Raw genomic sequence first — 25630 nt, forward strand, 5'->3', positions numbered from 1 at the left:
CTTACCCTTCCCATCCCCATGTCCTCAAGTCCGTTCTCTAGTAGGTCTACGTCTTTATTCCTGTCCTGTCCATAGGTTCTTCATGACCATTTTTTTTTTTTAGATTCCATATGTATGTGTTAGCAAGCTGTATTTGTTTTTCTCTTTCAGATTTACTTCACTCTGTATGACTGACTCTAGGTCCATCCACCTCACTACGAATAACTCAATTTCATTTCTTTTCATGGCTGAGTAATATTCCATTGTATATATGTGCCACATCTTCTTTATCCATTCATCTGTCGATGGATACTTAGGTTGCTTCCATGTCCTTGCTATTGTAAATAGAGCTGCAATGAACATTGTGGTACATGACTCTTTTTGAATTATGGTTTTCTCAGGGTATATGCCCAGTATGGGATTGCTGGGTTGTATGGTAGTTCTATTTTTAGTTTTTTAAGTAACCTCCATACTGTTTTCCAGAGTGGCTGTATCAATTTACATTCCCACCAACAGTGCAAGAGGGCTCCCTTTTCTCCACACTCTCTCCAGCATTTATTGTTTGTAGATTTTGTGATGATGCCCATTCTGACCGGTTTGAGGTGATAACACATTGTAGTTTTGATTTGCATTTCTCTAATGATTAGTGATGTTGAATATCCTTTCATGTGTTTGTTGGCAATCTGTATATCTTCTCTGGAGAAATGTCTATTTAGGTCTTCTGTCCATTTTTGGATTAGGTTGTTTGCTTTTTTGATATTGAGCTGCATGGGCTGCTTGTAAATTTTGGAGATTAATCCTTTGTCCGTTGCTTTGTTTGAAAATATTTTCTCCCATTCTGAGGGTTGTCTTTTCATCTTGTTTACGGCTTCCTTTGCTGTGTGAAAACTTCTAAGTTTCATTAGGTCCCATTTCTTTATTTTTATTTCCCTCTCTCTAGGAGGTGGGTCAAAAAGGATCTTGCTGTGATTTATGTCATAGAGTGTTCTGCCTGTTTACTTCTAAGAATTTTATAGTGTCTGGCCTTACATTTAGGTCTTTAATCCATTTTGAGTTTATTTTTATGTATGGTGTTAGGGAGTGTTCTAATTTCATTCTTTTACATGTAGCTGTCCAGTTTTCCCAGCACCACTTATTGAAGAGGCTGTCTTTTCTCCATTGTATACTCTTGCCTCCTTTAATTTGTTAATATTGTTTATCACATTGATTGATTTGCATATATTGAAGAATCCTTGCATTCCTGGGATAAACCCCACTTGATCATGGTGTATGATCCTTTTAATGTGCTGTTGGATTCTGTTTGCTAGTATTTTGTTGAGGATTTTTGCATCTATATTCATCAGTGATATTGGCCTGTAGTTTTCCTTTTCTTGTGACATCTTTGTCTGGTCTTGGTATCAGGGTGATGGTGGCCTCATAGAATGAGTTTGGGAGTGTTCCTCCCTCTGCTATATTTTGGAAGAGTTTGAGAAGGATAGGTGTTAGCTCTTCTTGAAATGTTTGATAGAATTCGCCTGTGAAGCCATCTGGTCCTGGGCTTTTTTTTTTGGAAGATTTTAAATCACAGTTTCAATATCAGTGCTTGTGATTGGTCTGTTTATATATTCTATTTCTTCCTGGTTCAGTCTTAGAAGGTTGTCCTTTTCTAGGAATTTGTCCATCTCTTCCAGGTTGTCCATTTTATTGGGATATATTTGCTTATAGTAATCTCTCATGATCCTTTGTATTTCTGCAGTGTCAGTTGTTCTCATTTCTAATTCTGTTTCTTGAATCTTCTCCCTTTTTTTCTTGATGAGTCTGGTTAATGGCTTATCAATTTTGTTTATCTTCTCAAAGAACCAGCTTTTAGTTTTATTGATCTTTGCTATTGTTTTCTTCATTTCTTTTTCATTTATTTCTGATCTGCTCTCTATGATTTCTTTCCTTCTGCTAACTTTGGGTTTGTTTTGTTCTTCTTTCTCTAATTGTTTTAGGTGTAAGGTTAGGTTGTTTATTTGAGATGTTTCTTGTTTCTTGAGGTAGGATTGTATTGCTATAAACATCCCTCTTACAACTCCTTTTGCTGCATCCCATAGATTTTGGTTCATTGTGTTTTTGTTGTCATTTGTTTCAAGGTATTTTTTTATTTCCTATTTGATTTCTTCAGTGATCTCTTGGTTAATTAGTAGTGTAGTGTTTAGCCTCCATGTGTTTGTATATTTTACAGTTTTTTTCCTGTAAGTGATCTCTAGTCTTATAGCATTGTGCTCAGAACTGATTCTTGATGGGATTTCAATTTTCTTAAACTTACCAAGGCTTGATTTGTGACCCAAGATATGATCTATCCTGGAGAATGATCCATGAGCACTTGAGAAGAAATTGTATTCTGTTGTTTTTGGATGGAATGTCCTAAAAATATCAATTAAGTCCATCTTGTCTAATGTGTCATTTAAAGCTTGTGTTTTCTTATTTATTTTCATTTTGGATGATCTGTCCATTGGCAAAGTGGGGTGTTAAAGTCCCCTACTATGATTGTGTTGCTGTCGATTTCCCCTTTTATGGCTGTTAGCATTTGCCTTATGTATTGAGGTGTTCCTATGTTGGGTGCATAAATATTTACAATTGTTATATCTTCTTCTTGGATCGATCCCTTGATCGTCATGTAGTGTCCTTCTTTGTCTCTTGTAATAGATTTTATTTTAAAATCTATTTTGCCTACTATGAAAATTTTTACTCCAGCTTTCTTTTGATTTCCATTTGCATGGAATATCTTTTTCCATGCCCTCACTTTCATTCTGTATGTGTCCCTAGGTCTGAAGTGGGTCTCTTGTAGACAGCATATATACAGGTCTTGTTTTTGTATCCATTCAGCCAGTCTATGTCTTTTGGTTGGAGCATTTTATCCATTTACATTTAAGGTAATTATCAATATGTATGTTCCTATTACCATTTTCATAATTGTTTTGGGTTTGTTATTGTAGGTCTTTTCCTTCTCTTGTGTTTCATGCCTAGAGAAGTTCCTTTAGCATTTGTTGTAAAGCTGGTTTGGTGGTGCTGAGCTCTCTTAGCTTTTGCTTGTCTGTAAAGGTTTTAATTTCTCCATCGAATCTGAATGAGATCCTGCTGGGTAGAGTAAACTTGGTTGTAGGTTTTTCCCTTTCATCACTTTAAATATGTCCTGCCACACCCTTCTGGGTTGCAGAGTTTCTGCTGGAAGATCAGCTGTTAACCTTATGGGGATTCCCTTTTATGTTATTTGTTGCTTTACCTTTTCTGCCTTTAATATTTTTTCTTTTGTTTAATTTTTGATTGATTCATATGTGTCTTGGTGGCTTTCTCCTAGGATTTATCCTATATGGGACCCTGCACTTCCTGGACTTGATTAACTATTTCCTTTCCCATATTAGGGAAGTTTTCAACTATAATCTCTTCAAATATTTTCTCAGACCCTTTATTTTTCTCTTCTTCTGGGACCCCTATAATTCGAACATTGGTGCATTTAATGTTGTCCCAGAGGTCTCTGAGACTGTCCTCAATTCTTTTCATTCTTTTTTCTTTATTCTGCTCTGCAGTAGTTATTTCCACTATTTTATGTTCCAGGTCACTTATCCGTTTTTCTGCCTCATTTATTCTGCTATTGATTCCTTCTAGAGAATTTTAACTTTCATTTATTGTGTTGTTTGTCATTTTTTGTTTGCTCTTTAGTTCTTCTAGGTCCTTGTTAAACATTTGTTGTATTTTGTCCATTCTATTTCCAAGATTTTGGATCATCTTTACTATCATTACTCTGAATTCTTTTTCAGGTAGACTGCCTATTTCCTCTTCATTTGTTTGGTCTGGTGGGTTTTTACCTTTCTCCTTCATCTGCTGCATATTTCTCTGCCTTCTCATTTTGCTTAACTTACTGTGTTTAGGGTCTCCTTTTCACAGGCTGCAGGTTCCTAGTTCCTGTTGTTTTTGGTGTCTGCCCCCAGTGGGTAAGTTTGGTTCAATGTGTTGTGTAGGCTTCGTGGTGCAGGGGATGGTTGCCTGTATTCTGATGGATGAGGCTGGATCTTTTCTTTCTGGTGGACAGGACCACATCTGGTGGTATGTTTTTTGGTGTCTGTGAAGTTACTATGATTTAGGCAGCCTTTCTGCTAATAGGTGGGGTTGTGTTCCTGTCTTGCTCGTTGTTTGGCATGGGATGTCCAGCACTGGAGCTTGGTGGTCATTGATTGGACCTGAGTCTTAGCGTTGAGATGGAGATCTCTGGGAGAACTCTCGCCAATTGATATTACGAGGGGCCGGGAGGTCTCTGGTGTACCAGTGTCCTGACGTCAGCTCTCCCATTTCAGAGGCTCAGGCCGACACCTGACCAGAACATCCAGACCCTGCTAGTGTTGGTCTCCTGCAGAGGTGGGGGGCAGCTGTGGCTCACCATGGGAACTAGGACAGTGACAGCAGAAGGTCTGGGAAGCAGTCTTTGTCATGAGCCCTCCCAGAGTCCTCCAATAGCCCCACCAAAGATCCTCTAGCCTGGGCTTAATTAAATTTAAAACACGTTTGAAAAAACGTTTGCCTTCCTGCAGAAAAGGACTTTTCTAATATATGCAAAGTAGATGGCCGCATGTTCCCACACTGCTGAAGAAAACCCAAAACCAAAAAGCCAAATAACAAACACTCATGCCATTGTTGAATCACATGGAAATCTCATGGGGTAAATTGGAATAATGATTGTTTGTAGTGACAAACTTTTTTCTTTTCACCATGCTCTTTCAGGTGGTGGCTGGTTAAAATAAATGCATAGTTGTGTTTTTACACCCAAAGTAAAATGAATTAACCTTGCCAAACATTGTGAGCTCTTTCATGTCTGCCTTATTTAATGCTTACTAAATACTGTGATAACTTCTCATGTGACTTGATTTTGTTCTTTCTCTGAAGATATGAAAATTATGGTAAGGTGGTACGCCATAGACGTAACTCCCATGATGCCTCAGACAGGTGGGTGTTTCAGATGAGTTATTCATTAGCAGAAACACAAAGACAGTCATTTTTGAGAGTAGACTTGTTCAAGACAGGCTGAATATTTGTAGCTAGCTTCAGGCTTTCGCTGACATCCTGGGCACATGAAGGAGAATCTGTGATATCATCAGGGGTGTTTACAGGGCAAACTGTGCTTTTCCAGCTTTATGCTTCCAGAATACGGCTTGGAGGTGTAGAATAATCAATCCACTGCCTACCCTACCAAGGTGCCCCTCCTGACAGGAAAGGGAAGGGGCTGCCACAGAAACATAGGATATTTCTGAGCCTTAGAGAAAGGAACCCTAAAAGCAGAACAACAGGTAAGTTCACTTGCTTTATGGGACAGTGCATTTCTTTTCAAAAACTCCTAGGCTTGTGGAAAACCATTAAATGATACTCAATGGCAAATAGACTGACAAATGCAAATTAGTAGGAAAATTCAAACAAAACTCGTAAGCACAATGATGTAAATAATCTAATATTGATGAAATAAATAGATAATATTCTTACTAAAGTACATTTATAGTCACACACATACAAACACCCACACCCATCAGAAGAACTTAACTATTTCTCAGACACAAGTTTTATCTGGTCCAGTAGCCAGTGTCTTCCACCAAGACATACTTAGTGATTGTTTTTCATGGTGGGGACTTTAAAAAGTTAAGTAGACACTTTGAATATGTCTATTTTGGAATTTTTATCTGTGAATTTTTCTGAACCATTTAAAAATTGTTCATAATTTTGATGTGTTCTCAGAGTCCTGAGTTTACCCCCCTCTACACAAAGTGTCTGGTTGGTTTTTGGGTTTCCAGCCTTGGCTCATCCAATTGACTGTTCTGTGATTGGGCAGGCTCTCTCCATGCCCTCTCCTTGGTCGTCATGATTTCGAAGCTTACATCCGTGTTCTCTGTTGGCCCTCAACTCACCAAACAAAGGGAACCTAATCATCTGAATCCAGACACCAGTGAAAAATGCCCCCTCCATTTTATTTGCCTTTCTCTGCAACTATTAAAGAACAAGCATACTTGTTGTGAAGTGTGACCAGGCAGACTAAGCTTCGTGCTCTTAGTGTGTTTCAGAATAACGGGACCTTAATGCCGTCTATGCTTACTTTATATTTTAAACTCTGTTGGTTACCTGAACCCTTCCTGTTACTGGACAGCATTTTGGCTAAAGCACATCGAGCTTTTATCCTAAGTAACAAAAATCTGCAAGCCTGAGACGTTTCCCCTTTGACCCCTTGACTTGCGTCTCAAATGACATCTTCCTAAAAGGTAGTGTAGGTTATTTATCTCCTCACATTTGCTCAAATGGATGCCCATGTGACACTTTTCTACCCTTTTGAAGAGGCTGTGTCCACTTTGATGTTCACCCAATACCACGTTGGAGCACCAGTGTGTGCTGACATTGTGCCAGGTGCTGGGAACACAAAGATGCATAAGACACCAGCCTTGACCTTAAGGAACTCACATTTCATGGAAAAAGATGAATACATAAGCACAAATACTCAAATTTACCATGGAAAGTGCTTGTGGAAGTGTGTGCCGGTGCTATGGGAAGGAGCAGAGGGAGTGGCTAACTTTGCCTGAATGAGTGGGAGACCTCACTGAGGACGTGGTCATTAAGAGGCGCTTCCAGCGGAAGCAATGATATGTCCAAGAGTTCCACACGAGCAGAGACTGAAAATAAAGGAAAAGGAAAATAAATAATAGTCTCATCACCCTAGAAAACAAGCTTCATAGTGTGCACAAACTAGGACATTTTACTGTCCTTCCTCTGCCCGATCATTAAAACATGTCCCTTGAGGCAGAAGGCAAAAATAGTACCTGTGGAGATGCCCTATGTGAGCCAGTCCCTATTCTAAAGTCTGGGGACAAAACAAAATCCCCGCTTTCATAGAACTTGCTTCCTAGTTGAAGGTGGAGGAGGGAGAGACTGAAAATAAACAAACACAATATAATATGTCATGTGGTGATAAGTGCCTGGAAGAATAAAGCTACTAATGAGACATACAACAATAACATCTGTAAGAGGGGCTGTTTTCTGGAAGGGGGTCAGATGCAGCACCTACCTGCACTCATGTATCACACCTGCTGGTGAACCACACTATGATTTCACTCTGAGTTTCTTTAAAAATGCGGGGAATTGCATTAGGCATTTTTTAACCTTCTTCTTGCTTTAACCGACACTATTCCTTCTACCTCTGTTTGTTCATGTCTGTTTATCCTCCAAGATCCACCTTGACCTGCACCTCATCCCGAAAGCCTTCTGTGATCCCCACCTCCACAAATAAGCTTTCTCAGCTTCAAACTTCCTTGCACTTGACCTGAACCTTTTCTACGACACTGACCACTTGTTGCACCTGGACGTATGTCTGATTTGTCCCTCTAGCTCTGTGTGTGTAGGGGTTACAGATAATTCATTCTCGACTTCCTCACTCACAGTCATCAGCACAGTATATCGTTTACCTCCAAATATTTGCTTAATAAAGATATACTATATCAAGTTAAAAATTACATGTTAAATAGTATACTGTTTTAGTACTTTTTCTGATTCAATATGTTTGGTCTGTCAGCTTCAGGTGATGCTTTGAAATGCAAACTGTAAATCATGGTATAATTCTCCAAAGAGCTTGCTTTCCCTGTATCACAAGGTTATATAAAGCATTAAACAGGCTTTTTTTTTTTTTGCTGATTGATCAGTCTGATCAAGATAGCTCCACTGCTTTGGTGATCATCGTTCCTACTATTGGGCCTTCTATCTTCATTTCCCTTATTTTCTTGTCTTCTCCCCCACTCCCTTTTTTTTTCTACTTATCTGTCCGTCTTAACTCTCTGCCTCTGTCTCTTCTCTCTCTTTTTCTCCCAGTCTCCCCTCTCTTCTCCTATCCTTCCCATCCATCCTTTCTCTATTCCCCCACTGTCTTCTTTTCATTTCTTTCCAGTGTCTCCTGTTTCTCTCTTTTCCTTTTTTTCTTCTCTCTCCCTCCCTCTTTTCTGCCAGCAAGGTCTCTTCTCTCAACCCTGTCCACGGTGCTGAACTTATAATGAAGCAACTTGTACATAGCTGTTGTGTTGGCTTATGGCTCTGCTGAAACTCTGCAAACAAAATATAGCTGATTATAAGGGACTGAGTTCCTATTACATAAAAATCAACAACATTGAAAACACTACATATTAGTTATTAACCATTTTGCATGTTGTGCTTCTTGTTTTACATATCCTTATCACCAATTTGAATGTGTTACATTGTAATTAGAATAATTGGACCTAGAGAAGAATTCTTTTATTAGCATGGAGAATAGGGTTTGCTATATTTTATCCTACCCAAGTCAAAGCCTGGGAAGATTTCGGTACTCCAAGTCTGTAACATGTACATCTCCTACCCGAATAGGACAAAATTTTACCAAATCCATGATGTTTTATAACTATTTTTTGTAATTTATTTGATCTTTCTATAATTATTTTTTGCTACAGGAAAACAAACGAGAGGGATGAGCCAAAAGCCACAATCAGTTGGCACAGATCTGGTGACACTTTGGACAGGTAAGGTGTTTTGAACCACGCAAGCGGAATGCATAACATATGTTAAATCCAGTTTCTTATAAAGCATGAGACATTTAAATGTTTACCAAAGTAAGTTTTGAACCATGATATTTTATCTCCAGGGTCAGAAGGACTATAAAGATTGAATTATCTTCTTCTTCAAAACTCACAAAATCTTGACTTGATATGCCATTTTCCTAAAATATTGCTAGCAGTAGATCAATAGGAAAAATTCCGAAGAAACCGGTTTGAATATAGGTAGGGTGAGCACTGCATGTGGTCTGTTCCACTTTAAATGGAGAATATAGTTTTTTTGTGTGTGAGTAGCCAGTTCTTGTTCTAACTTTGGACTTTCCATCCCAGAGGCAGAGAAACAGCAGATTCTGTATAATTACCTTATGGAGAGACTATACCTTTTAATAATACAGTAGTTTTGATCTGCTCTAGGATAAAGACATTAGCTCTTTACCTTAGAAAGTGAAACTACTCTTTCGGCAGTGGAGTCACCATATGGCTGTGGAATGAGTCATTGGCTGGGCCTGTTACTGGCTCAGTCTTAGACAGAGGGAAAAGAAGCGCTCATCCCTATATAGAAAATTGAGGAATATCTATTCAAGTTGAAGTGTAAATGCTACAAGTCACATTTTAATTTTATATTTGGTAGAGGTGCTTATTAGACATAAGTAAAGAACAAAGTTAACATGTTATCTGGAATCTAGACATAGTGAATACCTGAGGCCATTTATAGTTGAAGCCACTCCCTGTAGCTAAAGATGTGCTGCTTTTGGAGACAAACATGCCACCCGCTACAATTGAAGCACATATGCTGAAACCTATGGCATCTAATAGATTCTATATTCACACCATGCCTGTGCCAATTAATACAGCAAATGCATGCACTTCTGCACTCTTCATAGCTTTTTTAAAATAATAATTTATTTGCTTTATTGAAATCCATCAAACTTAATAGTCTCTACTTTTTGAAAGATACTGTTAAGAGATAAACATCAAGCCAAAGACAAGGAGAAAATATTTGCAAATCATAGATCTGATAAACACACACACACACACACACACACACACACACACTTGTATCCAGAGTTTATAAAGAACTCTGCAAATAAGAGAGAAGTACTTCCAAACGGCAGAGTAAGGACCTCCAAAAATCCACTCCTCCAGAAAAGTATTAACACTGGAAAAAACTGTCAAAATCAACTTTTTCCGAACTCTGGAAATTAACCAAAGGCTTGAAACAATTTGCTAAGTGTCTATTCAAGAAAAAGAGTTGGCTGTCAGTAAGAACGGCACGAATTGCCACATTTTAAAGCTTCCTATTCACCTATTCCTCTTCCCAGCTCCATGGTAGCCTTGAAAACCAGCAGCCTTGGAACAACGGCAGCTTCTTCATAGCTTTTTAAGTCAATCTCCCGAATAGCTGATTAGCCCTGGTATCCCTAAGGAGGTGACTTCTCTCTTGTAATTCAAAAATCAGTTTGGGAGAGGAGTCATAGTACCTCTGCCCATTCACCTCCGCCTTGCAGGCTGTCCTATTACACTGCGAATTGAGGACGGAAACCCTACTTCTAGGAATGTAATTGCAAGTGAGATAATTATGTCTCAAGAAAGGTGAATATGTGGGAGACCTAAGCCTTTGTAGGCTGTGTGTCTGAAAGCTTTTCTCAGGCCAGTCAAGATAGAGCCTTGGAACTTAGCGATACACTAGAGCAGGCCTCACAGGCAAGCTAACTGAGTCATTCTCAGCCTCAGCGACAAATCAGAATTACCTAGAGAGCTTTTTAACTCTGCTGATGACTTGGTCCCACCAGCTGTCATCCCCCAAATTCTAATTTAATTAGTCTGAGGTAGGACTCGGACATTTTTTAAAGCTTAGGAAGTGATTCTGATGTGCAGCCAAAATTCAGAGCCACCAACCTAGCCCAAACCTTCATTTTGTAAACTAGAAAATGAGGCCAGAGACTCCCTGCCTTATTTACACAGAGGTTTAGCGGCGCATGTTTGGAAGAAGTATCCTGGTCAGGTCCTTCCGCAGGTAGTGTCTGTCTCCCAAGAGTGAGCTACATCTCTGTAAGTGTGGGAACAGATGTGAGGGAGAGAACACAGGAGTCTGTAAAGAAAGGCAAGTCCTCATAACAGGAGTCAGACTCCTATCATGCAGGCCACTCCAAGTGCAAGAGGTGAAATAATTTTGGGAGTTAGATGATCAAATGTATCAGGTGTGTATGTGTGCCATTTCAATACTAACGCATATAATAAATGACTAGGAGAAAAGTACTGACTTTACATTTGAAGAGTTCCCTTTTAAAATATACATCTGTTGGTAAAAATATGAAGTGTTCTAAAGAAATATAAGTTAATAATTGTGTACATGCATACACTATGGGGCAAACCCTGAAGGTGGTTTCTTGACTAATTTGGAAAACCTAGGTTAAGGAGCCCTCTAGTGTTCGGTTATGGAAGTGTTACTTTTCCTTTGGTTGGATCGTGCTGCTAGTTATATTGTTTAGGTATTTCCTGTCTCTGAGACTGACTCCTATTAATCTCATATCACAACTTGGCAGAAAATTAGTTTCTAAGAGAAGTACAAAGTTAATCTCCCTAAGTAATAAGAAATTGATGAATGCATTGGAATGATGGTTTAGAGCTCTCCAATATTGTTTATACACTGATTCCCCTAGTGGAGTGAAAGAGATAGTGGAGGTGAAAAATAGCAACTGGAGAAAGACATGTTGATCATGAGTGTTGGAACAATTACACTACAGAACCAGGTGTACGACATTGGGGCCTACTGGGAAGACTTTGGAGATAGACTACTTCCCGGCTGTGTGGCCAAGAGAAAGCCACACACCTTCTCTGAGACTCCATTTCTTCATCTATAAAGCGAAAATAACTACACCTACCTTGTAGGGATGTTCTGAAGAGTAGAGGAAATTGTATAAGATGAGTGGCAAAGAGTAGTAGGTAGCTATTTTTATTATTACATGCAGTATTGCCCACATAGATCAACAAAGTAGAATTTTGATTAACTTCATTTAATTGTAACCTCAGAACTCTCCTTTATTTAAACCTTGAAGGTGTTTGAAATTAACGCTCTGTTTTCTTTAGACAGATTGTCATTTTCCCTGTACCAGAGTAGCAATTTCCCAAGATTATTTTTATCTTATATGAGGATCTCACAGACAGCTATAAACGCTGAGTAGTTTCCACAGAACATTTAAGATTTAGGATTACCTGACATCTTATGGTATTCACAGTGGTTTACTGCAGAGCTCTTTAAATATAAACACATCAGAGGCTCAGTAGCAATTAGTACAGGGAATTTACTTATAGTCTTTGGCCTAATGATCACCTGAGAGATCATCATGAGTTTTTTTGTTTTTTTTTTTGCGGTACACGGGCCTCTCACTGTCGTGGCCTCTCCCGTTGTGGAGCACAGGCTCCGGACGCGCAGGCCCAGCAGCCACGGCTCATGGGCCCAGCCACTCTGCTGCATGTGGGATCTTCCCGGACCGGGGAACGAACCCGTGTCCCCTGCATCGGCAGGCGGACTCTCAACCACTGCGCCACCAGGGAAGCCCTCATCATGAGTTTTTAATACTTGGATTCATTCTGTACAAGACAATACCTGTATTGTGAACAGTCTATTGAGAATATGGAGCTCTGGAGGATTCCAACCTTTCTTCCTTTTTACATTCAAGAGTTATCAGTTTGTGGCATTACATACCATAAACAGAAACTATTTGGGGTTGACTCGTGGAATTTTAACAATTAGGGTTATTTACCCAATGTTTTAGTTGCACATGTCAAAGTGACATCTAGGAATTGAAATCATTTTAAAGCTATGACAATTAAGCCATATTTTTCTATCATGAATTTTTTTTTTTTTTAGAACAAGGCAAGGTTAGTGTCCTTCTTCCCAGGAACAGTTTATAAAGCCCTGTACTAAAGTGGATGATAAAAGTGAAAGTTTAGAGGAAGTTATAGTAGACCCATAGTATGGGATCAACAGAAGAATCTTGCTGATCTTTTGTTTTCTGGAGCCTGATTTTGCCACATCCTAGCTTTGTGCAAGCCTGCAGAGTGCTCCAGAAGACAGCCCCACATCTCAGGAAGAGCTTTCCTATCTGGTGTGTTCTTCCTGGCGGAAGGGACAGAACAGGGGTTGCAGTTGTGAGATCCCACCACTGGCATGCAGACTACAGGATTCCTAGTTTGTCTTATGACCCAAAGGACAGACAAACACACCTTTTCCAGAACTACCCTCCTTGTGGAGACCTCAGTTTAGAGGGTTTAAAACCTCTGATGGTCCGCAGGGCCTATTAACAAAATGTGTTAGTCAGTGTAAACAAGTTTGCCAGGGTAGAGCAACTCTTGTAACAAGTTCCTTCTCCTGCCTCCAAATCTTAGTCGGTTAGCCCGATAGAAGATTACTGCTCACTCCCCTCAGAGTCCAAAGGGATTGGCTGGAAAATTAGGGGACGACCCTGTTCCATGGAATGACTCAGGGACCTAGGTTCTTTCCTAGGTTTTAATGCTGCCATCTTCAACCCATGGGCATCAAAGCCATAGCAGAAGGGGAAGAAAGAGCAAGGAGGATCACACAAGAGGTTTTATGATGGGTTTGCGAGTCATGAATAATATTTCTGCCCACGTTCTTTAGTTTAGAATGCAATCATATGGTCCCAATTTAATTGTAATGAAGATTGGGAAATATGGTCTTCCTGTGTGCTCAGAAGGAAAATAAAGAGTTTGACAAGCATATAGCATTGTCTATGCCACAAAACATTTTTTAAAAATTGCTTAAGTCTTCCATTGATTCCTTGTAGCGACATAGGAAGTACTGTCATTGGCTAGATATATTATTAAACAATAATGAATATGAAATAGTTAATGAGTTAAATGCTCAAATGAGTCAGAAAGGCTAGCTGAAAAACATAAACTTTAAAAGTTGCAAACTGTATCAAAATAGCCTCATAAATAGATTTTGTTGTAAGTAGCTTTTTTGTTAATTGCAAAATTTTCTAACATGTAACACCTGAAAAGCAATTGTTTTTACCAGAGAAAGTTTCTGTTGTGAAGTGATTATAGCAAGAACGAGATCTGAAAGGAGTTTAATAATCTAATGTTCATCCAGACTTTTGTCTTATTTCTTTATAAAGGATCTCAGACAGAAATGATGCTGCCAAAACATATAAGGCCAATACCCTGGATAACCGAGTAACCAATAGGTAACAGTATCTACTAACTTTGGGAAAGGCTCAAGTAATACAATATTTTTCTAAGCGTTACTTATTTACTTGATATTAAGTAGGATTCTTCAATCCTGCTTAATATCTTTCTGTAAATTCTCATCCTCTATTTTTTTGTTTGTTTGTTTTTTAGATGTTGGGGGTAGCAGTTTATTAATTAATTAATTTATTTTTGCTGTGTTGGGTCTTCGTTTCTGTGCAAGGGCTTTCTCTAGTTGCGGCGAGCGGGGGCCACTCTTCATCGCGGTGCGCGGGCCTCTCCTGTTGCGGAGCACAGGCTCCAGACGCGCAGGCTCAGTAGTTGTGGCTCACGGGCCTAGTTGCTCCGCGGCATGTGGGATCCTCCCAGACCAGGGCTCGAACCCGTGTCCCCTGCATTAACAGGCAGATTCTCAACCACTGTGCCACCAGGGAAGCCCCATTCTCTATTTTTTTTTCACATAAATAATTCTGGCATAAAAACTTTACTCCTGCTCATGGTTAAAGAAAAATAAAGTCTTACTTCTGGCTTCAGAATCAAGAGAGTTCATTGCTTCAGGCCATCATTCTTACCACATTTATGTTTCTGTTTAAGTTATCCTGGTGGCAAGATTATGAAATACATGTAAACATCAATTTTACATTCCTATTGTTAAAGAAAATTACTGAACCCAGCAAACAAAAACACGGGGCTTAAAAGATAATGAATTTTCTAAAGAAAAAAAATTTCTTTTGGAATCTAATACACAAAAGGTAAAAAAATCATGAGATCAACTTTTCAAATTTATTCAAATACTGATGCTTTCTTTTTCTTTCTCGCAAATAATGTTAACTTTTAATAATAATAACTCTAAGTTCATGGACAATTGCAAATTGATGCAAGAATTCATTCTTTGTTGCTGCTCAAACTTTGCCTTCCTTTTTTCTTACCAGAAACATGTCCACGTTTCGCTCACCGGAAGAGACAAAGATGTATGTACTTTTCTAACTGACATTACATTTTAAGGATAAAGTGTATTTCTTCCTATGTGTTCAAGAAAAATCAGGATATACTGCCCTCAGACCAAAGTTTCATTGTAGTTTAGCCATGCCCCCATAGCTTTGGCAGAGTTGAATAGTAGAAATATTGAAATGCTCTACAAAATTGCAAGTGTTTTCTGTCTGGACTTTTACACAGAAGGACTTCTCCTCTAACCAAACACCAAAGCTTAAGTCATTCTTTTTTTTCTTTTCTTTTTTTAAAATCTAGAACCTTTTAATTTTTTCCCTATCCCTATGGCAACTCTTTCTTCTTGCACATTTCACTTGCTCCCAAAACACCCATCGTATCTACAATACAACTTAGTCATGAAATCATGGCTTTGGTAACAACCTATGTAGACAAAATACATTTTCCCTGTACTAACAATGGTTGTAATAAACTACCAAACTAGGTAGATTTTTGAAAACTTAGTTGGTTTTTAAATTTGTATTTACAAATAAAGTAATTTTCACACTGGACTGCACCTCCAGTAGTTGAAAAAGGCCTGAGTGACCTCCATTTTTTTTTGAGGGTCTGCATATATTAATAAATGCTAAATAGAGATTTAAAGTGTGTGATTTTTAAATGTTTTCTTAAACTAATGCTTTTAATGCAAAAAATTTCAATATGATTCTGTTAGTCACAACATATACAGGATCAAAAAATATATGTAGGAATCCATAGGACATTGGAATTGATTGGTCTGGGTTTCAGACACACCATGTCATATAATGAATGACTTCTTCATTCAATTCCTTCGGTTTTAATTATTTGTATGATAGCCTGGCAATTTGTAAAATAGTAAACTAAGGAAGAACTTTTTCTCTTGTTGCTCTTTCATGCTCAAGTGAAATATTTTGTGATGGATTCAGAGCAGGTGGGAATATGAGTAGATTATAAGACCTTTCAAAGGTGGGGTAGAGTGGAAAAGTTTCAGAAATGTGATCATTGTTTGTTCTTGTGATGAAACAGGCAACCTGGAGGTTTGTTCAGTGCAAATGCCACCAACACCCCAGCTTCCAACTCTGCTACTACTCCTGTAAAGAAAAAGAGGTATGATGGGCTCGTTGGGACTACCTCTTGCTGCAGTTCTGTAAGGGATTATTCTTTATTAATTTCTGAACTAAAACATCCACAAAGGCGCCCAGGCAGCGTCCAGAAGTTGCTCTGCCCTTCCTCATTATTCCCTCCTCCCCTTCTCAGGGGTCCAGTGCCTGCTAGCTACTCCTGTCCTCAAACCTCAGTCCTTTCCCTACCACCCACAATCTCCCTTTCAAATATGCCAGCTTTTCCCCCCCAATTTTATTGAGAAATAACTGACATACAGCACTGTGTATGTTTAAGGTGTACAGTGTGATCGTTTGATTTACATATATTATGATCACCCCAATAGGTTTAATTGATATCCACCTATCATCTCATATAACATCCTTATGTCAATAAAAAGAAAAAAAATTCTCCTTTTGATGAGAACTCTTAAGATCTATTCTCTTAACAACTTTCCTCTGTATCATACAGGAGTGTTGACTATAGTCATCATGTTATACTTTGCATCCCTAGAACTTATTTATCTTATAACGCTATTGTCCTTTGTTGAATGATATTTTAAATGGATGTAAAATAAATTGGTCTAAAGGGCAAAAAACCCAAAAAGGTAAGTTTGTACCTTTTGCCCACCTTCCTCCAATCCACCTGATACCCCTGCCTCTGGTAACCACAAATCTGATCTCTTTTTCAAGTATGCTCTCTTAGGGTCTTGAATAACTAGGTAATGTTTTGATGATGGAGCTCAGATATTAAAGAGCAAGGTACTTCAGGTTATACATTTTAACAGAGTCCTACTACAGGGAATTCCTGCCCTGTGTGTAATAACTGCAGTGTGGCCAAGTGTCACCATGCTCCTGAAACCAGCCTGAATCTTGGATGCCTCCTCTGCTCTGTGCATTGTGCTACTTCCAAGTACAGAGTCAAAGGCCACGTCTTGAGGCCCCAGTCTGCGTTCTTGTGGTCATTCCTCTTTCAGCTTCCCCTGCGTGGCCTCGCATTTTTGCCTGTGCTAAGTTCCATTTATCTAGTAGGCATGAAGAGGAGCTAGACTTTGGTGGTGCAATATTCTCCATGTGGCAAAATGTGATGGCGGAAGTGATTTTTGCATGTTGAAGAGAACACTGTGCCAGTGAATCATGATGCAAATGGAAAACAAGCATTCGTGAACCTCAGTGCTTTTGAAATTTTCTTATTTTCTTTGCCTGCTCCTAGGACTATGCCTGGTATAGGGTAGCTGCTCAGTGTTTGTTGATGGGCTGTCTGACGGTCATGGTGCTGCTATAGTCCTCCTGGAGAGAAATGGCTGATTCTATTTTCTCCTGCAGTCGGAATTTTCGTTGTATCTACAGTCTCAGAAAATACGACCACCTTTCTCTTAGACCCAAATTTCACATCCCCCCCCCCCATTCTGTGTCTGTTAAGAAAGGTTGGAAGGGAAATTTAAGGTCAGTTAGTTCAGTCTCCTACCCAGTGCAAGAATCGTTCCTCTGACACATTAGGCATAATTCAGGACAACTGAAGCCAGCGATATGACTCTCACTTTTGTGATATGCCTTGACTAGCTCTCAGGGATTGCAATGAGCTGAAATCTGCTTTGATTTACTCCCATCCCACCTTAGTTCAGTCCTGTGATACCTCAGAGAATAGATCAGCGTCAAGAATTTAAAGGAGTCTCCTGTCCTTATCCCTTACTTTCCTTCTCTAGGCTATATTACTCTCCTCTGAACAGCTTCATTTTTGATCCTTAACTTAGTCTTTTTGACAGTCCTTAGCTATCTCTACCAATTAAAATTATGTCCTGGTAATGTGAAGACACCACCTTTCTAATTGGATATATATGTGTGTGTATATATACACACACACACATAAATATATATGCATCTATATAAAATTGAGGTTAGCATTGCTGTGGTGTTGATTTATATTTTCAATATTCTTACTTGTCAGAGTTTCCTATCATACAGTTTTTCTTTAAAACTGTATTTTGAGTAGAGCACAAGATTGTTGTTATTTTTATTATGAAATGTTTTAGAAATGCAGAAAAATAAAAACAGAGAGAGGTGTTTTGATGATAAGCAACCATGAGCTTACCATCTAGATTCAACAAGAGTTATTTTCCAGATTTCCTTCAGACTTTTTTTTTAACATCTTTATTGGAGTATAATTGATTTACAATGGTGTGTTTGTTTCTGCTTTATAACAAAGTGAATCAGCTATACATATACATATGTTCCCATATCTATTCGCTCTTGCATCTCCCTCCCTCCCACCATACCTATCCCACCCCTCTAGGTGGTGACAAGACACCAGGCTGATCTCCCTGTGCTATGCGGCTGCTTCCCACTAGCTATAGGATTTACAGTGGGTAGTGTATACATGTCCATGCCACTCTCTCACATTGTCCCAGCTTACCCTTCCCCCTCCCTGTGTCCTCAAGTTCATTCTCTAGTAGGTCTGCATCTTTATTCCCATCCTGCCCATAGGTTCTTCATGACCATTTTTTTTTTGATTCCATATATATGTGTTACAATACAGTATATGCTTTTCTCTTTCTGACTTACTTCACTCAGTATGACTGACTCTAGGTCCATCCACCTCACTACAAATAACACAATTTCATTTCTTTTTCTGGCTGCGTAATATTCCATTGTATGTATGTGCCACATCTTCTTTATCCATTAATCTGTCGATGGACACTTAGGTTGCTTCCATGTCCTGGCTATTGTAAACAGAGCTGCAATGAACATTGTGGTACATGACTCTTTTTGAATTATGATTTTCTCAGGGTATATGCCTAGTGGGATTGCTGGGTCATATGGTAGTCCTATTTTTACTTTTTTGACAAACCTCCATACTGTTCTCACAGTGGCTGTATCAATTTACATTCCCACCAACAGTGCAAGAGGGTTCCCTTTTCTCCACACCCTCTCCAGCATGTATTGTTTGTACATTTTTTGATCATGGCCATTCTGACAGGTGTGAGATGATATCTCATTGTAGTTTTGATTTGCATTTCTCTAATGATTAATGATGTTGAGCATTCTTTCATGTGTTTGTTGGCAATCTGTATATCTTCTTTGGAGAGATGTCCATTTAGGTCTTCTGCCCATTTTTGATTGGGTTCTTTGTATTTTTGATGTTGAGCTGCATGAGCTGGTTGTAAATTTTGGAGATTAATCCTTTGTCAGTTGCTTCATTGGCAAATATGTTCTCCCATTCTGAGGGTTGTCTTTTGGTCTTGTTTATGGTTTCCTTTGCTGTGCGAAAGCTTTTAAGTTTCATTAGGTCCCATTTGTTTATTTTTGTTTTCATTTCCATTTCTCTAGGAGGTGGGTCAAAAAGGATCTTGCTGTGATTTATGTCATAAAGTGTTCTGCCTATGTTTTCCTCTAAGAGTTTGATAGTGTCTGGCCTTACATTTAGGTCTTTAATCCATTTTGAGTTTATTTTTATGTATGGTGTTAGGGAGTGTTCTAATTTCATTCTTTTACATGTAGCTGTCCAATTTTCCCAACACCACTTATTGAAGAGGCTGTCTTTTCTCCATTGTAAATTCTTGCCTCCTTTACCAAAAATTAGGTGACCATAGGTGCGTGGGTTTATCTCTGGGCTTTCTATCCTGTTCCATTGATTTACATTTCTGTTTTTGTGCCGGTACCATACTGTGTTGATTACTGTAGCTTTGTAGTATAGTCTGAAAACAGGGAGCCTGATTGCTCCAGCTCTGTTTTTCTTTCTCAAGTTTGCTTTGACTATTCGCAGTCTTTTGTGTTTCCATACAGATTGTGAAATTTTTTGTTCTAGGTTTGTTCTAGGTCTGAAAAATGCCATTGGTAGTTTGATAGGGATTGCATTGAATCTGTAGATTGCTTTGGGTAGTATAGTCATTTTCACAATGTTCATTCTTCCAGTCCAGGAACATGGTATATCTCTCCATCTGTTTGTATCATCTTTAATTTCTTTCATCAGTGTCTTATACTTTTCTGCATACAGGTCTTTTGTCTCCTTAGGTAGGTTTATTCCTAGGTATTCTATTCTTTTTGTTGCAATGGTAAATGAGAGTGTTTCCTTAATTTCACTTTCAGATTTTTCATCATTAGTGTATAAGAATGCAAGAGATTTCTGTGCATTAATTTTGTATCCTGCTACTTTACCAAATTCATTGATTAGCTCTAGTACTTTTCTGGTAGCATCTCTATGTATAGTATCGTGTCATCTGCAAACAATGACTGCTTTACTTCTTCTTTTCTGATTTGAATTCCTTTTATTTCTTTTTGTTCTCTGATTGCTGTGGCTAAAACTTCCAAAAATATGTTGAATAATAGTGGTGAGAGTGGACAACCTTGTCTTGTTCCTGATCTTAGTGGAAATGGTTTCAGTTTTTCACCATTGAGGAGATGTTGGCTGTGTGTTTGTCATATATGGCCTTTATTATGTTGAGGTAAGTTTCCTCCATGCCTACTTTCTGGAGGCTTTTTATCATAAATGGGTGTTGAATTTTGTTGAAAGCTTTTTCTGCCTCTATTGAGATGATCATGATCATATGGATTTTATTCTTCAGTTTATTAATATGGTGTATCACACTGATTGATTTTCATGTATTGAAGAATCCTTGCATTCCTGGAATAAACCCCACCTGATCACAGTGTATGATCCTTTTGATGTGCTGTTGCGTTCTATTTGCGAGTATTTTGTTGAGGATATTTGCACCTATGTTCCTCAGTGATATTGACCTGTAGTTTTCTTTCTTTGTGACATCTTTGTGTTGTTTTGGTATCAGGGTGATGGTAGCCTCGTAGAATGACTTTGGGAGTGTTTCTCCCTCTGCTATATATTGGAAGAGTTTGAGAAGGATAGGTGTTAGCTCTTCTCTAAATGTTTGACAGAATTCGCCTGTGAAGCCATCTGGTCCTGGGCTTTTGTTTGTTGGAAGATTTTTATTCACAGTTTCAATTTCAGTGCTTGTGACTGGTCTGTTTATATATTCTATTTCTTCCTGGTTCAGTCTCGGAAGGCTGTGCTTTTCTAAGAACGTGTCCATTTCTTCCAGGTTGTCCATTTTATTGGCATATAGTTGCTTGTAGTAATGTCTCATGATCCTTTGTATTTCTGCAGTGTCAGTTGTTACTTCTCCTTTTTCATTTCTAATTCTGTTGATTTGAGTCTTCTCCCTTTTTTTCTTGATGAGTCTGGCTAATAGGTTATCAATTTTGTTTATCTTCTCAAAGAATCAGCTTTTAGTTTTATTGATCTTTGCTACTGTTTCCCTCATTTCTTTTTCATTTATTTCTCATCTGATCTTTATGACTTCTTTCCTTCTGCTAACTTTGGGGTTTTTTTGTTCTTCTTTCTCTAATTGGTTTAAGTGTACGGTTAGGTTGTTTATTTGAGATGTTTCTTGTTTCTTAAGGTAGGATTGTATTGCTATAAACTCCCTTCTTAGAACTGCTTTTGCTGCATCCTATAGGTTTTGGGTCGCTGTGTTTTCATTGTCACTTGTTTCTAGATATTTTCTGGTATCCTCGTTGATTTCTTTAGTGATCTCTTGGTTATTTAATAGTGTATTGTTTACCCTCCATGTATTTGTATGTTTTACAAATTTGTTCCTGTAATTGATATCTAGTCCCATAGCATTGTGGTTGGAAAAGAAAATTGATACGATTTCAATTTTCTTACATCTACCAAGGCTTGATTTGTGACCCAAGTTTGATCTATCCTGGAGAATGTTCCATGAGCACTTGAGAATAAAGTGTATTCTGTTGTTTTTGGATGGAATGTCCTATAAATAACAATTAAGACCATCTTGTTTAATGTATCATTTAAAGCTTGTGTTTCCTTATTTATTTTCATTTTGGATGATCTGTCCATTGGTGAAAGTGGGGTGTTAAGTCCCCTACTATGATTGTGTTACTGTAGATTTCTCCTTTTGTGGCTGTTAGCATTTGCCTTATGTATTGAGGTGCTCCTATGTTGGGTGCATAAATATTTACAATTGTTATATCTTCTTCTTGGATTGATCCCTTGATCATTATGTAGTGTTCTTCTTTGTCTCTTGTAATAGTCTTTATTTTAAAGTCTATTTTCTCTGCTATGAGAACTGCTACTCCAGCTTTCTTTTGATTGCCATTTGCATGGAATATCTTTTTCCATCCCCTCACTTTCAGTTTGTATGTATCCCTAAGTTTGAAGTGGGTTTCTTGTAGACAGCATATATACCGGTCTTGTTATTGTATCCATTCAGCCAGTCTATGTCTTTTGGTTGGAGCATTTAAACCACTTACATTTAAGGTAATTATCGATATGTGTGTTCCTGTAAACATTTTCTTAATTGTTTTTGGTTTTTATTGTAGGTAAAAATTTTCCTTCTCTTTTGTTTCCTGCCTAGAGAAGTTCCTTTAGCTTTTGTTGTAAAGCTGGTTTGGTGGTGCTGAATTCTCTTAGCTTTTGCTTGTCTTTAAAGGTTTTAATTTCTCCATCGAATCTGAATGAGATCTTGCTGTGTAGGGTAATCTTGGTTTTTCCCTTTCATCACTTTAAAAATGTCCTGTCACACCCTTCTGGCTTGCAGCTGAAAGATCAGCTGTTAACCTTATGGGGATTCTCTTGTATGTTATTTGTTGTTTTTCCCTTGCTGCTTTTAATATTTTTTCTTCGTATTTAATTTTTGATAATTTGATTAATATGTGTCTTGGCATGTTTCTCCTTGGATTTATCCTGTATGAGATTCTCTGCACTTCCTGGACTTGATTAACCCTTTCCTTTCCCATATTAAGGAAGCTTTCAACTATAATGTCTTTAAATATTTTCTCAGTCCCTTTCTTTTTCTCTTCTTCTTCTGGGACCCCTATAATTCAAATGTTGGTGCATTTAATGTTGTCCCAGAGGTCTCTGAGACTGTCCTCAATTCTTTTCATTCTTTTTTCTTTATTCTGCTCTGCAGTAGTTATTTCCACTATTTTATCTTCCAGGTCACTTATCCGTTCTTCTGCCTCAGTTATTCTTTTATTGATTCCTTCTAGAGAATTTTTAATTTCATTTATTATGTTGTTCATCATTGTTTGTTTGCTCTTTGGTTCTTCTAGGCCCTTGTTAAATGTTTCTTGTAATTTCTCCATTCTGTTTCCAAGATTTTGGATCATCTTTACTATAATTATTCTGAATTCTTTTTCAGTTGGACTGCCTATTTCCTGTTCATTTGTTTTGTGTGGTGGGTTTTTACCTTACTCCTTCATCTGCTGTGTGCTTCTCTGTCTTCTCATTTTGCTTAACTTACTGTGTTTGGGGTCTCCTTTTCGCAGGCTACAGGTTCGTAGTTCCCATTGTTTTTCATGTCTGCTCCAAGTGGCTAAGGTTGGTTCAGTGGGTTGTGTACGTTTCCTGTTGGAGTGGACTAGTGCCTGTGTTCTGGTGGATGTGGCTGGATCTTGTCTTTCTGGTGGGCAGGTCCGCATCTGGTGTTGTGTTTTGGAGTGTCTGTGACCTTATTATGATTTTAGGCAGCCTCTGTACTAATGGATGGGGTTGTGTTCCTGTCTTGCTAGTTGTTTGGCAATGGGTGTCCAGCACTGGAGCTTGCTGGTCGTTGAGTGGAGCTGGGTCTTGGTGTTGAGATGGAGTTTTCTGGGAGATTTTTGCTTTTTGATATTACATGGAGCTGGGGGGTCTCTGGTGGACCAGTGTCCTGAACTTGGCTCTCCCACCTCAGAGGCACAGACCTGACGCCCAGTCAGAGCACCAAGACCCTGTCATCCACAGGGAAAAATAGAAAAAGGGAAAAAATGTATATATATCGTTGTTCCCAAAGTCAGCCTCTTCAATTTGGGATGATTCGTTGTCTATTCAAGTATTCCACAGTTGCAAGGTACATCAAGTTGATTGTGGAGCTTTAATCTGCTGCTCCTGAGGCTTCTGGGAGGGATCTCCCTTTCTCTTCTTTGCTTGCACAGCTCCTGGGGTTGAGCTTTGGATTTCAGCCCGCCCCTGCGTGTAGGTCGCCTGAGGGTGCCTGCTCCTTACTCAGAGAGGATGGGGTTAAGGTGGCATCTGATTAGGGGGCTCTGGCTCACTCAGGCCGTGGGGGGAGGGAGAGGTACCGAATACGGGGAGAGCCTGCGTGGCAGAGGCCGGTGTGACATCGCACCAGCCCGAGGCACACCATGTGTTCTCCCAGGGAAGTTGTCCCTGGATCACGGGACGCTGGCAGTGGCGGGCTGCACAGGCTCCCCGGAAGGAGGGTGTGGATAGTGACCTGTGCTCGCACACAGGCTTCTTGGTGATGGCAGCAGCAGCCTTAGAGTCTCATGCCCGTCTCTGGGGTCCGCGCTTTTAGCCGCGGCTTGTGCCCGTCTCTGGAGCTCCTTTAAGCGGCACTCTGAATCCCCTTTCCTCGCGCACCAGGAACTGAAGAGGCAAGAAAAAGTCTCTTGCCTCTTCGGCAGCTCCAGACTTTTTCCCGGACTCCCTTTCGGCTAGCCGTGGGGCACTAACCCCCTGCAGGCTGTGATCACGCAGCCAACCCCAGTCCTCTCCCTGGGATCCAACAGAAGCCCGAGCCTCAGATCGCAGCCCTGCCCGCCCTGGTGGGTGAGCATATAAGCCTCTTGGGCTGGTGAGTGCTGGTTGGCACCGATCCTCTGTGCGGGAATCTCTCCACTTTGCCCTCCACACCCCTGTTGCTGCGCTCTCCTCCACGGATCCGAAGCCTTCCCCTTCTGCCACCCCCCATCTCTGCCAGTGAAGGGGCTCCTAGTGTGTGGAAACCTTTCCTCCTTCACAGCTCCCTCCCACTGGTGCAGGTCCCGTGCCTATTATTTTGTCTCTGTTTTTTCCTTTCTCTTTTGCCCTACCCAGGTATGTGAGGACTTTCTTGCCTTTTGGGAGGTCTGAGGTCTTCTGCCAGCGTTCAGTAGGTGTTCTGTAGGAGTTGTTCCACGTGTAGATGTATTTCTGATGTAGTTGTGGGGAGGAAGGTGATCTCCGTGTCTTACTCTTCCACCATCTTGAAGCCCCTCCCCCAGATTTCTTTTTAAAGAAATGTCTACATTGTTTAGTGTCAAAGGAAATGCGAAAAGTGTTTTACTTGGAAATGGGAAAAGGGGTTTACTATATTCCAAATAGCCTGGAATATAGACAGTTACTTCCTATGGCAGGAAGTAAGTAGTTTTCATTTTATTTCCAAGACCTTGTAGGAAAGTCATCTTATTGCCTTTTTAACTGTCAATTTATTTTCAGCTTTTCCTGGTAGACATGTGGGTGGGGTCAAGCCTTTCCATGTTTATAATTGATGCCATTTCTTAACAGACAGTCCTGGTTTCCACCGCCCCCTCCAGGTTATAAGACCGCCCCAAGCACAGGAGCGAGCACAAGGTAAGTGAAAGGTGTCAAAGGTAATTGAGATGTCATGTGATGGAAGAATCTGTTAGATATTGACAACGTATAATTGTGGATGCTTTGGAATAAACTGGGGGCAATTTTGTGAACTCTGAGAACTGAATAAGACAGTGCCCAGTGAAAGTGAGGTCAGGATACAAGTGGCCCTGGTAGGAAATCTGACAAGCTTTGAGGAGTAAGTGCCTGTATTTTTAGTTTGCTAAGGGTTGCTTTAACAAAGTACCATAAAGTGAGTAGCTTAAAAGAAATTTATTGTCTTACAGTTCTGGAGGCTAGAAGTCCAAGATCAAGGTGTCAGCAGGGTTCCTTCTGAGGGTTGTGAGAGGGGATCTGTTCCACCCTTTCTCCTGGCTTCTGGTGTTTTCCTAGCAATCTCTGGCGTTCCCTAGTTTGTGTAAGCACCATCCCAATCTCTG

The 25630-nt window shown here is 39.5% G+C and overlaps 1 protein-coding gene across 5 annotated transcripts in view; it reads left to right on the forward strand.

The window, feature by feature from the left end:
* The window catches only part of SCEL (sciellin), a 326999-nt gene that overhangs the window by 214142 nt on the left and 87227 nt on the right, over positions 1 to 25630 (forward strand). For all 5 annotated transcript variants that reach the window (XM_060288050.2, XM_060288051.2, XM_060288049.2 and 2 more), the window contains 6 exons: positions 4882 to 4941; positions 8442 to 8510; positions 13688 to 13756; positions 14690 to 14728; positions 15750 to 15830; positions 25125 to 25190. In XM_060288050.2, the coding sequence (XP_060144033.1) occupies positions 4882 to 4941; positions 8442 to 8510; positions 13688 to 13756; positions 14690 to 14728; positions 15750 to 15830; positions 25125 to 25190 (384 nt within the window). The remainder of the gene's footprint in view (positions 1 to 4881; positions 4942 to 8441; positions 8511 to 13687; positions 13757 to 14689; positions 14729 to 15749; positions 15831 to 25124; positions 25191 to 25630) is intronic.

The sequence above is a fragment of the Globicephala melas genome, chromosome 18, assembly GCF_963455315.2.
Source record: "Globicephala melas chromosome 18, mGloMel1.2, whole genome shotgun sequence".
Lineage (NCBI taxonomy): Eukaryota > Metazoa > Chordata > Mammalia > Artiodactyla > Delphinidae > Globicephala > Globicephala melas.